General features: G+C 32.5%; 1 protein-coding gene across 2 annotated transcripts in view; it reads right to left on the bottom strand.

The window, feature by feature from the left end:
- LOC124541054 (protein daughterless) overlaps window positions 1-17708 on the bottom strand; it is a 127571-nt gene extending 109863 nt beyond the window's left edge. For both annotated transcript variants that reach the window (XM_047118860.1, XM_047118861.1), the window contains exon 1: window positions 17620-17708. In XM_047118860.1, coding sequence (XP_046974816.1) covers window positions 17620-17701 — 82 coding nt within the window. In that variant the 5' untranslated portion in view covers window positions 17702-17708. The remainder of the gene's footprint in view (window positions 1-17619) is intronic.
- Between the last annotated feature and the right edge of the window lie 389 nt (window positions 17709-18097).

Below are 18097 nucleotides of genomic sequence, written 5' to 3'. Positions count from 1 at the left end.
TGAAATGTAATGAGAAATGGATTCACATGTAATAATAAATGTGTATGTTTGTCTTTAAATAATGGTCATAAAATGCAGTATAACCGCGCAGCTAACTATATAATAATGTGACATACATTATACTAAAACTTCCGAAACACGCTATATCATCTAGTATAAATTATATGTACATTGGATTTGTAGCTTTTGAATAAATAAAAAAATTCAGATATGAGATATATTACTAATTGACCCGAGGTCAAGTTTCAATAATACTTTTTATATCAATATAAAATTAAACAGTTCATTGACGGGTCAGTATATATTTTGAGATAACACTGACTCACTGTAATTCGATCGCGATGGGGGGACGAGACGATAATTATAGTATAATGTGGGGAAAATACCTACCTAATTATATTCAAACTAACTGTCGATCGCGTCTTTGCTCGCGTTTTAGTTCGTTGCTTGTCATGAGTTAGGCAAAAGAGTACCCTATGTCTTTCCTTGGACTTTGAGTTTGCTTCATATCAAATTTCATCAAAATCGGTTCAGTGGTTTGGTCGTGAAAGAGCGACAGACATACAGAGTTACTTTCACATTTATAATATTCGAATAGAAGTATAGAAAATTAAATATATATCTGTCAGTTTGTCACTTCAAAATAACTACATAACATCCTATAAATCGATCAGTGCTGGGCTAAAGCCGTCCCTCCCATAGAGGGTTCTCTTACTATGGTAAGCAATCACCACCACCCATTTCTTACACCATCAACACTTCTGGAAACCTGGTTACGTCCCTTGTGCCTGTATTGGAACACAATGATACTAAGTTTTGCTCTTTGGAAGACTATGTGACGAACGAGATTTGGATACCGACCTAGAAAGTCTTGTCTGCATAAACCTTCAAAACAAACAATACATGAATATGTGCGACTAAATTTAAAAGCCTGTCAACCCTAGTATGTTAACATAACATTGGGTCACTGCGAAGGAAAAGTTTGCTTGGGTAAGCTTCAGCGTGGATAGGTGCCTTACAATGATAGTTGGTGATGATTTTATGAACATCGCGGGAAACCAACCATCATGGAAATCGACTTTTTTAACCCAGAACACGAGAAAGAGAGGGCAATATTTCTTATCTCCTCTAATAGAATAAATTGTTTTTCATTGAAAGATAATTAAAAAAACAATTAAATTATAATGAAATATCTCTTTGTTTTATATAAGTAGAAATGATAACCTCCCGATATCGGACCACGTTATATAACATACGCATATTGTATTAACATATATATGTACGTATTATAATATGAGAAATACAATTCATAATGTCAACGACATAGTAGATACAAGACACTTTCTACACGCTTTGACCTTTTTGTATATTTAATATCGGATTAAATACGTCATTCAGTAAATTCGCGTCGCCATCTTGTTTGATCAGGTGCGCATACGCCGCCCTACTGCGGCGACCAATCGTAACGCCCAGTTAAATTTTGAACACGAACTACATATACGATTTTTTATTATAACTTAAAATTTTAATTACATTGTAAAGATATTTAAATTAATATAAATTCTAGAATTTTTTTGATGACATTCTGAGTGACTGTATTTAGTAAAATGAAATTTGGAACGTAGATATATGTATATAGAAAAGAACTGTTAAATTTGAGAGGTTAATGGAAAACGTAAATTTGTGGAAATAAGTGATCTATCAAATTTTGTTAAATTTAATATTAATTATCAGACCAGTTGATAGTTAAAATATACGTAACCTAACGTATCATGTCCAGATTACATATAATTCTATGTCCATATGTAATATATATGTATAACATATACTATGCTTACACAAACATTATAAATGCGCATATTCCTTAGACAAAAACACTTTACAGTTATCTCTAGCTATCAGAGATGAATCGCCACACCCTGTGTTTTTGAGACAATGAAACAGTACTAACGTTGATATAGTAATTTTGTAATGCCAAACTGAAATAAGAGCTGAGATGGCCCAGTGATTAGAACGCGTGCATCTTAACCGATGATTGCGGATTCAAACCCAGGCAAGCACCACCAAATATATGTGCTTAATTTGTATTTATAATTCATCTCGTGCTCGGCGGTGAAGGAAAACTTCGTAAGGAAAGTAAATTCTGCCACATGCGCATTCCACCAACCAATATGTTCCAAACCTTCTCCTCTCCTGGAAGAGGAGGTCTAAGCCCAGGAGTGGGAAATTTACAAACTGTTACTGTACTACGAATAGTGGGTATCGAGTTATTTTTTAACTATGATTGATATTTATTATTAATTGCACAATCTTATTATAATTACGTAATGTAAGTTTCAATACAATAAACTGTAATAGCATTTATAACACGTACGAATCAAAACAAGTGGATTACAAATGATATAAATACTAGTATGTTTTGATTCGACGATAACCCTAGGTCGTGTGTACATGTATCGTGTATCGCTTCATTAATTAACTTATGTTTATATCATTTAATAAAACATCAACACTTTTTTTTATATAACTACTCAGCTGTTTCTTTCACCTTTGTCAACGTCGAATTAAAAAAAAAAGAAAGATTCTAAATTTTCAAAATTGGAACGATTTAAGCTGTAACACTTTTTTGACAAATAGATAAAAATATATGTCACAGTAACGCCCACCTATTTGACAGTTACCATAGTACTCATTCTGACAATCAAATAACACAGATAATAAAAACGTATTTCGGAAATAGTATGAACTATTATAATAATCAAGACATGTCTGGAAGTTACTTTTTACAAAAGATAGTCTGTGATTTTGAACTCGACACACTCAACGTTCGAATGATCAATTAACAAGGAAATTAACACGATAATAAATTACATAATTGGTTACCATTTAGCATAAACGACATATAAAAATTCCAATAGAATAATTAAAAAAAAGCTCAATTACAAATAAAGCAGCGGTCAGATCACATGAATAATGAACGAGCACTAAAAGTCGCGTTTAGTGGCTTGTAAATAACAATACGATATGTAAACGATAAATATATACTATTGATAACCCGAGGTTACAACGTATCGGGTCGCGTGTCTACAATAATTATCAGAACATTAATTTAATTAGCTTAATACTCTTTGTTTGAAAATTAATAACTTATTTAGAACTGAAACTCCATTTTTATTAATACTTATTTTTCTATATGGCAAGTAGATCTGTGTTCAGGTGGCAAAACTTTATTGTTTTTTTTTTATGGTATAGGTTCACCATTACCCATAGGCAATGACGCTGTAAGAAATATTAACCATTCCTTACATCGTCAATGTGCCACCAACCTTGGGAACTAAGATGTTATGTCCCTTGTGCCCGTAGTGAGACTGGCTCATTTACCCTTTCAAACCGGAACACAACAATACTGAGTAGGTACTGTTATTTGGCGGTAGAATAACTGATGAGTGGGTGGTACCTACCCAGACGAGCTTGCACAAAGCTCTACCAGCAAGTGGTGGAGGTTTTTTAGTCAATAACCTAAAAAATTGTATTGATCTATTTGTAATAACAAATTACCTAATTTAATTATAACGCCACATTCATTTTTTGTGATTAACAGCAAGTATGACTCGCATCAAATTCGATATTGTCTGGTTTATTAGTCACTTAAATTTCTCAGATATTTTTCTAATGAGCTTTAGAAGCATCAATTTATTATCAAAATTGAAAATGAATAATGTGTCTTTGTTATTTATTTATTGAAGTGCCTCTAAATACATCGTTCAGTTTTAACTGTTCCAATAAAATTAACTAAGAACTACAGCTCCGCAGTGACCGCCATCGTTAAACTCTGCAGTTTTCAATTAACCCCCCCTCCCCCTTAACTTAGCAACTTAGTTTACGAACGCTCCTTAACTTAAACTTTATAATTTGTATTGCAATATAACGATTTATAGTAAATTGGTCGAATTTTACGCGTTTCACGAACCAGCTATGAGTGGCCATAACTATTTTATAGTTACGAGCCGAATCAGTAATCTCACTAATATTATAAATGTGAAAGTTTGTCTGTTTGAATGCTGTCCTTCGATGTCGCTCGAACAGCTGGACAGATGCTAATGAAATTTGGCTTACAAGTCGATTGTGTCATAGTGTATCACATCGGACACATAATATAATAACATACCAAAAGTATAATTTGTTTATAAGGAAAAAAAATTGATGATTTTTTTTTGAGTTCACCAATTAAATTATACTAATATGTCTTACTTTTAAATTTAAAGTAACGTAAGAATATAAATATACTCATGTAAATATAGACATATATCATCAAAATACAAGCTAAAGTTAATTTATAGATTCTTGTACAAGCACTTTTGAAATCTCTAACCATGGGTTCCAATGAAGACTACCGCGATCAACTAGTAAGAAACTCAGTAGCAACTCTTTTCCCCAAAAACAATAACATGGGTATGTTATTGTAATAATATGTACTAATTTAATGATGTTATGGAGAATACGAACAACTCAATTTCTATATATATTCTTAAAATGCCAATATCTCTGGAGGGGTTGACACCAAAATGCTACCTTTGCCATTGTCTAAAAGAAGAAAAATACACAAGCCATTCCTTAACTACTTTATTCCTTAACTTTAAGCGTCAATAGTACAATCGTTTACGGACCACCAAGCAATGTAAGTCACAGATTCGAATCTGACCCCTTGGGTTATTGTCGTCTAGTGCTAACACAAATGATAAGCTTAAAAGGAGGGGTGAATAGGTACATTATTATACTTAATTAATTTAATTAAAAAACGTCAAAATTGGAGATACGTCCTAAAACGATACGTCCATTGCTGTAATTACTGAACAAACATAACTGCAGCTATAAAACCGTGTGATTGGTAAAATTACTTGTCAATAAGTGCCACTTGTAGGAGAACTATTAAAAGTCTTTGATAATTTTAACATTAAAAATGATTTAATGAAGATATAAATAATTAGTTAATTATCATCGAATGGACGGCCTCGGCACGGATACCGAGGTAGAAGTGACATACCCAATGATCCGATATACACTATATATGTACATATAAATAAACTAAGTGCCTCGATGGTTTAGTAGCTATCCTATAAGGCTGGAGATCCTGTGTTCAAATCCAATTTTTAACTTTGCCGTTTCATAAATTCAAATCGTTTGTAAAAAATACATTGGTAAAAAAAATGAATAGATTTTATAGATGATAAAAAAGGGTGGAGTTAATACCTATTGACTTTCAAGCAGGATATATTAATTTAAATAATTGTATTTAACTAACTTGACTGAGTTACTTGCCGGTTCTTCTCGGTAGAATCTACTTTTCGAACCGGTGGTAGCTTCACTTAATTGTAAAATGACGATTCAAAAGTGCTTTTAAAAGCCTACTTGAATGAAGTTTATTTTGATTTTGATTAGAGATTGTTGAAAGCGAAATGTGGAAGTAGAGTTTGCTTTTATGTTTCGGACACATCATGAACCCTTTATACCTTTAGCCTATATTAGATTCTAAGCCTGATTTCTTTACAGTTGCATTGTATTGCCGTACGGCATCAAATTATAACCGTGGAAAATAATATAGTACAGTTTTCAGTCGTTTACTAAATCTTCTACAATTGGGGCTAGTCCCATTGAAAATTACTTTCGTAAAACGTCCAGCTGGATTCTCAGTGACATATTATGATACATTATATACTCGTATGTGAATATTACACAAACATAATAAATACAACAGATTTTGACACTTTAGCCGCAAAATTATTAAAAAAATAAACAGTACATATAATTATTATGAATACTAAACAAATCTTAATCCAATGTCCGATGCAAGCGGTCACGTCACAGACGGACAATCTATTTATAACGGACGTCATTATAATACATCATAAAGCGTCGTGACATACAAACACGCATTATTAATATTGTTCGCGTGACGCACCATATTTGGCCGGACTATACGGTTCCATGTTTAAAATCGAAAATCATAGTTATTTTTAATCAATTGAAAATCAATTTTAAATACTTTTATATTTAGATTAGCATCTGCATAACATATTATTCATATGTATATTCTGTGAAGTTTTCACGCCTAAGCCGATTTTGATAATATTAGTTAAGATCCTTTCAGTTCTTGACTAAGAAAAATATAAACGTCACCGTACGATATTCTTGTTCCATTGAACACGACATTAAAATAAAGTAGACACACAAAACGATCACTGGTCGATCGATCGAAGGGTGTCATCCAGGCCCGTTTAGTACCAACAGATATTCTACCACCAAACAAACATACGGCATACTGTGGTTATCTGGTTTAAGGGGTGATGGCATCGGTATATTTATATGTACTAAGGACATCATAGTTCCGGTGGTTTTAAGGAAACATTAATATATATTACAACGCCATTGTCTAGGGGCGGTGACCACCTCTCACCAAGATACCCCTTTACAGGTTGCCGCCTACTTTAAATAAATATAATAAAAATATTCAATATGCAGAATAATAAAGATTTTTTTTAAGACAGGACTTTTTTTTCCATTTAAGTACTTAGCATGCCTTAATAATGCACAGACATGGCATATGAAATATATTGTTAATTAGTATTCGTTAATTTTGATGCAGGTTACACAAAGTTTAACCGTATTAAATTATATAATATATCCGATTTAATCTTCTTGATAGAATCTGCATTCTGAACAGTTCGTAACTTTACACTAAATTCTATATTTATAACAGCCTTTTTGAGTGAAATATATTTTGGGTTTGAATAAGAATAAATACAGAATATTTCTAATTTAAGAATATCTGTACATATAAATTCCTAGATATATCTATTATATTCATAATTCATATGAAGATTTCTTTAACATACATTTAAAAACATTATTTACTCCCGAGCCGCAATCTTTCCCTTTCCTCATCCACTATAATGTTTAGTAACAACCTTACATCCTATATAAAATAAAAAATAAATATTACCACATAAACATATATATAATACATTTGTATTTGCATAGCACGACTTTAATACCACGCGAATAAGCCACAATTATGACAAAACGACCACCGAACGAAAAAAACCTATTGGACATTTACTTGAGTAGTATTACGCCTGGTTCTCATAACTTAAACAATATATACCTCGGGAAACTTAATACAATAATGAATATAATATCATTATATAGTATAAAATAAAGTCGCTTACCGCTGTCTGTCTCTATGTATGCTTAGATCTTTAAAATTTCGCAACGTATTTTGATGTTGCCTTTTCTCAATAGATACAGTGATTCGAGACAAAGTCTGATGTATATTTAGTATCAGCACTGCTCCCATGCGTAGCCGGGGTAGGTCGATTGTATTGTATAAAAGCGAAATGAACGAGCGAAGCAATTCAGTACACAATATTTTCAACTTTCACATGACACCTCTATACATTCTGAGATCTGCATTACAGGTGCATACAAGACCGAACGATAACACGCTTACGGCTATCTTAAGGTCTTACTTTTATTCTTCCTTGGATGTAAAGTTAAAGGTAAATAACAAAGCTATCACTTTTTTTTAATCTAAAGTAACGTAAGAAAATAAATACATATAGGCTTATGTAAATAAATATACATATATTCAAAATACAAGCTACAGTTAAATTAATACTTGTACAACCAGCAAAAAACTCAGTAGCAACTCTTTTCCCAATAAACAATAATAATGGTATCTTATTGTATTAATATGTACTAATATTACAAATTCGAAAGTAAATATGTCTGTTGGTCTTTTACGTTCTCACGCTTCGAATCGAAATTTGGTACGACGCAAGCTTGGACCTTTTGGATAGGATAGGATACGGTTTTCACCATTTCAAGCAATAATTTTGGGATAGGGGGTTGTGTACGTAGCAATTTTATTTCTAATTAAACTACACATGGTTTAAAATCACTCGGCTAGTGGAATATAATTCAATTTATTAAGCCTGTATGAAAGTCAGAAAATACTAACTGCAAGTTATGGACACAAACTTATATTGAGTAAGCTGGCCATACATCAGCGTTGAGTTTTGAACCCAACATGGAAGCTGAACGGTACATCTATTTGGGACACGATTGAATACATTGTTGTTTTAACAAAGAATTATTCCTTACAAATAAAATATTTTTCAAAAAACATGAAAATTATAAACTAATTCAAATATTGAACAATATCACATACATTACTCTGATCCCAATGTAAGTAGCTAAAGCTTATTGAAAATCTGAAGTGACGACGATACCACATACTTTTTCTACATTGACTCGAATCGAAACCGGGACCTCAGAATGGCGTGACAATGAAAACCGGTGTAAACACGATTCCACCGTCGTTGTCACAAAAAAATATTATTAGAACATAGAAATTATATTATCTTCGGATTTCTACTATACAGATGAATACTATCCGGGAAAGTTATATATTGACTTAGCGGAGTCGCAAACTTTGTGTTAAGTTATCGTTACTTCTCGTATTATAAAAGTTTCACCATCACGACATGCCCTCATATCATCCGCCTGCATTTTATGAAGTAATTTCATAATGTACTAGCTGTGCCCGCGACATCGTGCGCGTTCGAACTCAACAGAAATGTTATTGTAGCCTACGTTACTCCTTATATCAGCTAACTTCCAGTGAAAGTCTCTTCAAAATTGGGCCAGCCGTTTCAGAGATTATCCGGAACAGACAGATAAGAGTGCAAACCATCTGATAGTCAGGTGATAATATAAAAACCAGAACATAATTGTTTTTTGTTTTAAATAGTTTGGACACCCTTGCAAGAACTTTTCATATTTTTTTAACCGAAAGAGATCATAAGTCATATCATCATATCCTATATATACATCATATCCTGATATTAACTAAATACTCATTATGTCATATTCCGTGAACGACGATAATGGAAAACACAGTGAGGTAACGATCTTAATCTACCAATTTACATTGGACCAGAGTGGTAGAAAAAGCTCTTTAGAAATTAAATATTTCTCATATAGAACAATATGTTCTTTCTGTAAACATTGGCACTGTAAAAACTAATGAGCCACCCAACTTGAGGAAATAAGACGTACAACCCTTTTGCCTTTTAAGTAACACCGGCTCACTCGCCCTTCAAATTGTAACACAACAGTAGTAAATATTATTTTGACGTTAAAATATGTCACGATCGGCTCAGCGCTTTTAACTTAAACCGTATGCTTTTAGAAGTTCCAAATAAGGCCTGCGATCCAAACTTGGATATGCAATTCATCTAAATCGATATTCAAGAGAATTATTGCCCCGGTGTGAACATCTAATTTGACCTCATTTGCCTGCGACGTGAAATATTTAAACGTTTGTTATTATAATAAATTTTAAATTGTATATACTTCCATTTTAAATTCAACTTGTGGCGGTTGGGCTTCGTGCAAGCCCAATTGGGCAGATTTGGGCATCATCAAATATTCTACCGTTAGTGTTGTCTAATCTTAGTTGCTCTTTTGTCCCAAGTTTGCTGACGAATCAGTTATTTAAGGAACTAGTTTTAACCGCGTTTAACTAGTTTAGTGCAACGCAAGGGTTGCAGGGTGAGGTAGTCGTCAGTTTGAGACTTAAAAATTACCCAATTGATTGCTAATCGCTCAAGTCTTGGGCATGGATGTGCATGGATATAGAGGTAGAGAACGACCCAGGAAACGATGGGTGGACCAGGACGATATGGTTAGAGATAATATTACTTGTGAGATGACGTCCGACAGAGAAGTATGGAAGGAGAAAATATGCTGCACCGACCCCAAGTAAATTGGGATAAGGGCAGGATCATGATGATGTCTTTCCTAAGACGGTCAATTTTTCTTCATAACCATCAAATTCGGTTGAGGAGGCCTTCGAAGATTTTTTTTTAATATTCGCATAATTTTATACATCCTCGGAACTGAAGTATCATTTTAATCAATTTAACGTGACGTTACTCGAATACGTTATCGCCATCTAGAATTAAAGAATGAAGTACGTAATGAGAACGTCAACGATTTTCACGTCTACATACCACGCCAATTGTCCGATCACGTTACGTACCCACCGATCACATCTCATTTATAACTACACTAGTCCAAGCGAAGATTAGCCCGCGGAAAATTTAATATTAGCCCATTGCAATGACGGTATTTGAGACAAATAAACAACATTTGACGGCAAATTGACGCAATACCATTGGTCGAGAGCTTGATTAGTCTATGATATTCACTATGGATTTGCGAAAAAAATTGCGTTTGAACGTCGAAGAGACTGTTACCGGAGTTTTGGAATTTAAATGTATATAAGTAGTTAAGATTAATAGTATTGTATTATAAATAAAGATATATTAATCATAAACTCTTAGTAGTGCAAAATATAGCCGGACTATTAGCAAATCGCACGAAATACGTAAATATAAGGTTGGTTTATTTTTATTCCTACTTCGATAGGCTACACGACCGTTAATTATAAATAAAACAACACAACAATAAAATATAGAATTATTTGTATATTTTGACAAGAATCAGAAATATCAACCAGAGTCAGTGCACCGCCAACCTTGAACTGTTAAACTGGCCCACCATTCAACCAGAAACAACACAAGCATTGCGGTAGACCCAGACAAGTTCACAAAGGGCCAATAGAACTAGCGACCCGCCCCGGCTTTGCACGGGTGCAATACTGACACTAAATATACTACAGAATATGTTTATTTACAACATCACATTAGAAACTTCTTAAATTATCAGTATTTCTTTACTATATTGTCCATGTATTATGCACAAAAATCTTCATCAAAATCCGTTGCGTAATTTTAAAGTTCTAAGCATATAAAGGGACAGAGAAAGCGACTTTGTTTTATACTATGTAGTGATACACATAACTGATACCACTTCCAGTATAAGCTCGGTAGCTTATACTGGAATCTATCTATCTATCTATCTATATCTATAATCGGTATTATAGATATTATAATTATCTAGACTTACCAAGATATTTTCCATCGTTTTAGTTTAAAACAGTGCGATCGTAAATCATTATTTAATCGCTCTTACGTATCGATTCTAAATTATCTGATGAAGGAGGTCGGGTTAACGGGTTTTTTACTAGCTATAATGAGAAATTGCTTTTCTTACTATAAATTTTATTGTTAACGAACAGCAGTACTCTCAATATATATCTTAGTAAATTTAACACCAAGTAACTATGAATCCTATACACGTAGCTTATTCCAATGGAAGTTGGAAAAAAGATAAACAATGACGACCTCCGTGGTCGAGTGGTGTGTACACCGGTTGTCATGGGTACGCCACTCTGAGGTCCCGGGTTCGATTCCCGGCCGAATCGATGTAAATTACCATTAGTTTTCTATGTTGTCTTGGGGCTGGGTGTTTGTGGTTGTTACTTCTGATTTCCATAACACAAGTGCTTCAGCTACTTACATTGGGATCAGAGTTATGTATGTGATGTTGTCTCATATTTATTTATTATTTATTTAAACAAAATTTCGATTTACATATATCATGCGATTTGCTCAAAACTCAACTATATTGTGCACCACTAAGAGATAATGATAAATATATCTTTATCTATAATACAACACTATTACAATTGATCACTTATTTCCACTTTAATTGTGAATTCAATATTTCAATTACATTTTCGTCGACATTCAAAACGCCATTTTTTTGCAAATCCATAATGAATATCATAATCAAGCTCTTGACCAATGCGTCAATTTGCTGACCAATGGTGTTTATTTTGGATTTTTTCGTGGTATGGTTGGAATAGAGTATAATCATAACTTAACCATTTGTGAAAATGAAAAGTGCTGTGCATTTCATTAGTGGTAAGTATCAGCCTTGATATGTCAATAGTTAATCTTACCATCAAAGATTTATATATTTATACTTATATTATAGTGTAGGGCCTATATGCAGTGATTTGATGATGTCCTTTTGGCCACGGCAACTTGACCTGTCGATTGCGTATGGCATATTTTAGCGCATATGTTTTTGCACGCACACAAATGCACAAGCTGTTCTATCACTCCCATAATTCGATGGCATATCTCACACTAACGAAAACTTTTCAAATAAAAGATACCAATACGCGAGATAGTGAGAACTGCCAAAATACGAACCGATACTATGAACTGCTCGAAGAAAAAACATAACTACGTAATGTATAAACTCCAGGTTTTCGCGTTTTACTGCATCGTAAGATAATCACTTCACCCATTTTATATGATATAGGTGACAAACGAGTCTAGGCTCACCTGAAAGCGACTAACAGCGCCAATGGACATCTACAATGGGTTAAAGTAAAATTAAGTAACAGCCTGTACATTTCCCACTGCTGAGATAAGGCCTCCTCTTCCATAAGGAGAGGGTCTGGAACACATTCCAATGGGGGGTACCCTTTAATGATAATCCTTTATAGACAAACATGAATGACAAGTTGGTGTTGTCATTCTGGAGATCAAAATGACTTAATACTTGGATATTTCTAAATAAAGCTTAAGAGGTATCTCTCCAGGAGCATTCGTCTATATCGTAACTTATAGGTTCATCCGATTGGGTACTGACATTGGATCTTCGATTATTTATATCTCCAAATTGTCAGATCGCACCGAACAGCGTCCAACAGTTGACTGTTAAGTGTGACGTGCGATAACTGTCACGCACACCAACATACTAAAGTCGATTTATTTGCGTTAGTAGTTCTCTCTACCCACACATGTAAATAACCTATTGCACTGTTATTGATACTTGCGTGGAGGTTCTATATAACTGAGATCAACAAGTGGAAAGGGAATCATGGCGGATGATAAATACACACGAATTCAACGCACACAAATGTTTTCTTTTTTTTTTAAACTTTATTAGCGAAATTCACTTCGTATCAACTACAAATTGAGGGTCGTAGATTTCAGGCATAAAAGGAACCTAGGACCTTCTTTTTGATTCAATCTTGTTTCACACAAAATTCAGCATGAAAGCGCAACGGATGATAAAATCTTACTACTGGGACTTTAGTAGAATAGTGTTGTATTATAAATAAAGACATATAAATCATAAACTCTTAGTAGTACACAATATAAGTATATTAACAAACTGCAACGTAAATCAAAGGTTTGATTATCTATATTCCCTCTTTGACATGAATAAATTCGATAAATCGATAAAAACTATAATATCGATACGAAATTTAATAAATACATCACTTAACAATGACTCATAACGAGTGCTGTTAGTAAATAACAAGATTTGTCAGCGATAACAATCGTAATATCGTAAAATATTTCATTGATTACAATACGAAAAGTCACAACGATATAATTATATCTAATATATAAATATATATACTAGTGACCCACCCAACTTTCGTAGGAGTACTTGATATGTATTGCTATTAGTAGTAAGTAGTAGTACTACTTACAGTAGCTATAAGTAGTATTGCTATATTATGACGAAATAGACTATGTGAAAAGTAAGTGTCAATTATTTTAATCAGTAAATATTATGAGTTTAAAATGGTTATTTATTAACGAAAGTTGAAACTAATACTTGATTTATTCAAAAATCCACAAATAAAAATGAATTTTTTTTTAAAACGTTTGTCACGTGACACAAAACGCTCCTGGTTGGCCGGCTTCTGATGAAGTCACTTGCTTGTCAACCTTGCTTGGCCAAAGTATGTACCACAGATTAAAATACACGCAACTGACGTCACAACCCCATTGCAGCGCCATATTGTTAAAGTAACGTTTTCGCGCGCTATTTAAATATTGAATTTTTAATTTGATATTTTTCAAGTGTACAAGAATTAAAAAATATACTTTAACTGGGTTCCTAAGCCTCTACTAAATATATAGAATGGATTTTAAAAACCAGTCAACTAGCTTGTAACATAAAATCATTATAAATTGTAGTCTATGTGTTATTGATGTATAATCTATATTACTACAAACTTTCACCCAAATCATTTCAGTAGTTTTTCGTGACAGTGTAACAAACATACATCGTCACAAACTTTCGCATTTACAATATTAGTAAGGATTATGTATAATATATTTAGAAACATTCACCACACACTAAGGCTAACTTGTCGACTCAATGACAGGAGTAACAAACAAATTTGACCTTGAAATAACGCGATATCATTGGTCGAAATTTTAATAGTATTTATCATTGATTCTAGAAAAATTGCTTTCGCCGAAGTTATCCTGACTTTGAAAGTTCTGAGATTTTATTGATTTGGATGATTGATGGTTGTATGAAGACTTGATCTAAGTAGAATGTGGAATAGTGTTGTATTACTAAATAAAAATGTTTTAATCAAGTCTTTATATTGCATACAATAGCACAAACATTACTAAATCTAATAAATATAAACGAAATCTTTACCGTTTAAAAAAACAGTATATGTTATTTTTGAACAAACATAGTTACCACTATTTTAAATTTAACCGATTTGTATAAATACTAGTTACAATCTCGGCTTAGTATCGGAACAATAAGGGCCTATGTACAACTTTTTGGAAACAACAAAATTCCTTATTTTTTCTGACTAGGATTGTTGATATTCTCTGCGTTTCTCTGCTATAATATACATGTATTATACATACGAAACATCCTTTTGAATCACTCTGTATATTGATGAAAACCTCATTAAAATCCGTTACATAGTTTAAAGATGTACATCGGCAGGAAGCAGACTTTGTTTTATACATTGTACATATAAAATTTAATTTTCAATATAAGTTTCAATCAATTAATCACCACCCCCCCCCCCCCATAAAACATATGCAATAACATCCCATACATAATACTTTATAGTTTTTATCTAGGTTAGACTGTTAGTGTACTAATTCTCAGCATTATAAGCTTGACTCATCATTATACGATAAATTAAACCTACGTCTTTATATTAAATGACTCGCTACAAACATCTTGGCGCCATTTTAATATAGCTAGTTGTCAACTCCCCCTTCCTGTATTGCCTATAAAAATGTTTAAATTTAGCTGATATCTGTCTTGATTTCGCATGAGGGAAATGATCTACATTTTTATTGATGGACAAAAACACCTTGGTTTTTTTATTGCTAGGAACAATCTTGATTGTACACAATCAGTATAAGAATGCACAGTTCATTAACACATTTTCTTATTTATATAGATGTAGTGAAATGTTGCAAGCATTTATATAAGCTTGGAAAAAAATTACTATGTGTGTATGTATATTTTTAATATTAATGATGTATTTAAAATCTTATAAATAAAATAAGATATGTATATATATTAGGGATTCACGCTTGGCCCTTGGAGTAGTGGTGCAAAAAGCTTCATCAAAAGTATAACACCTCGCCTCATTGCCTCCACTGGTGACAGGAGGGCTAGTTCGTTTTTTGCCCAGAGGATCGGAATTGCGATTCAACGGGGAAATGCTGCTAGCATTCTTGCCACCATTCCACGCGGTCAAGATTTATACAGTAACTAGTTTTAGTTCATATTTGTATATATATATTTAAGCATTTAATGTTGTTAATTCTTATGTTAATAGGGATTCATAACTTCAACAAGGTCTGATGAATCATCGTGAAGGTAAATACATACTGGAGAATATCCAACAGGTTCTGCTGTTAATGTTATATATTTAGTAAATTTTTGGAAATCATTTTTTTATTAGAATATATAAGAAATATTTGTAGATTGGTAGTCATATTCAAAAAATTCAAAAAATGAATTCTTTATAATTTTTGTATAAACTATCTACAGCAATATTATACAGTAGTATCGCTTTTTATTAGAACCTCTATTTCAAAAGCTTTCTTAAGATTGAAATTTGTAATATTATATATGCATAAGGTATTTCCCAAAAGAATACATTTCTTTTTAATCTATTAAAGACAATAAAATAGTATGTGTTAACAAATTTAATCAAGGACAATCCTTTGCATTACAACATTGAATCATAAACAATGATCGTCCCGTTCAATCAATATGACTGTTAATAGATACGTCGGACCAATCACGGGTAAGCCTTGATCTTATTACTGTAATTTAAACATGTTCTATGAACATTTTTAACAGTTCCTTCACCATAGAAATAGAATATGACTAGCACAAAAAACTTTTGATACTTTCATCAATCAAATGATGTGTATTATCAATTACAAGTCTTAATAAACACTAAATGAGCTTTAAGGTCAATTGATAAGTGTGATCATCCTGGATCCAATGGCAAAGGGTAACGAGAGCACTTGACCTAGAAATATACAACTTTTAACAGGAAAGAAACAAACTTATGTAGAAATGTTTTCTAGAAAAGATTCTGGAATAAATTGATATGTGACACTAGATATATAGATATATTATAAAAAGCTATAGTATTGCACAAAGTGATTCCATATTATTAAAAATGAAATGTGAGAGAAATTTGACTTAAATCCCAATGAGCTTTAAACCTATTGTATAAAGGTAAGGATTACATGTGAAATGTATGTCACATGTCATTAATAAATATTTTTACTAATAAATTGCACAAATGTATTCATTATATAGCAAAGAACACAATATGTTTAGTTATTATATTAAACATATAACATATTATATGCCTAAAACAGATTGACAACAAAGAACATAAAAAAAAAACAAAAGTGTCTAAAATTATTATTTTTTTTACTTTAATTTATGAATGGACAAGGGGCAGTAACATAGAGTTCTTAGAATACCAGATATTTGTTTATTCTCATTGTATACAGACAGACTATTAATATAGAAATTTTATAAGGCACAAGTCTTTGTTTACAGATTTGTACTTATTTATAATGGTAAATATCATTTTTTAGTTAAATTTGTGGTTATAGTTATACTATAAGGAACGGAAAGCAGTAGAAATAGTCGAGGCTGATCAACTATAGTAACTCCTAGAACGCCGTGCGCGGTAATCGTGTAAATAAACAATATCTAATTGTAAACACACGCGTAAAGAGAACATAAAAACGGTAATTTGCGATCTAAATCGGCGCTCGCGACGATCACAACTATCGGTGTTCTGCTGAAGCGTCCATAAAGGAGTACCAAGCGTATAAAAAATATACACTGATGCTACGCTTTAGCCGCCATTATAATGTGCGAATTTTCATTAAAACGTTATAATTCCGACTTAAAATTAATGTGATATTACCTGGTTGGTCGATTGACTTTCTAAAATAAGACAAAGCTTAAGAAAATAAGTTCGCAACATATACCAGCAGGAGTACAATGAGGAGCACATTTGACAATCGCCTGCCTAACCAAAACATAGCCTTTACAGGCTTAAAACGCAACGATAAAGCGGCCTGAAATGTTATAACACTCGTATTATCTTTCTAGGAACGGCGACAAACTGGTTTCGGTAACGCAGAACAGCAAATTTGGCCGCAATTTGGAAAAATGCTGGTCGGCTACTACACTGAATATGGCATAACACGCAAACACTTTGGTCGAATTTCACAATGAAACACTGCACTTATACGCGGTAATTCGATTGAGGAACGCGCGACGAGCCACGGTATGCAATTTTTAACTCACCTTGTTGTTTATTTGCTATTTTATTAAAACAGTTTTGAAAAACTTCATATAAATGCATAGGCTCGTCATCGCTCGTCGCCATTTTGGAATTTACTGTCCAAATATACCAAAGACAACATAGACTATAATTAAATAGTTTCCGTTCAGAAAGTTCAAAATACTCAAGTGAATGCTGTCGTTATAAATCTTATCATTTTATCATATGGATCAAACAAGATTTACACAATTAAAAAGATAAGGTAATAAAGCTTATATTTTTCAAAATTTTTAACTCTTTAAATATTTCTAAACTAAAACCATAGATAATGCTTGTAGTGCAGTCTGCAATATTTTTAAGTAAAAATACGATAATTTCGAGAAGTAGAATTAAAAAAAAAAGATAATATTTTATTAAGAAAAGAGGTTACAAAGAAATAGTATAGAAAATATTGCAATAGACTATGATTAATTTGTTACATTAAAAAAAGTATTTATCAAA

Source organism: Vanessa cardui, chromosome 27 (genome assembly GCF_905220365.1).
Source record: "Vanessa cardui chromosome 27, ilVanCard2.1, whole genome shotgun sequence".
Lineage (NCBI taxonomy): Eukaryota > Metazoa > Arthropoda > Insecta > Lepidoptera > Nymphalidae > Vanessa > Vanessa cardui.
This window is presented reverse-complemented; position numbering and strand designations above follow the sequence as displayed.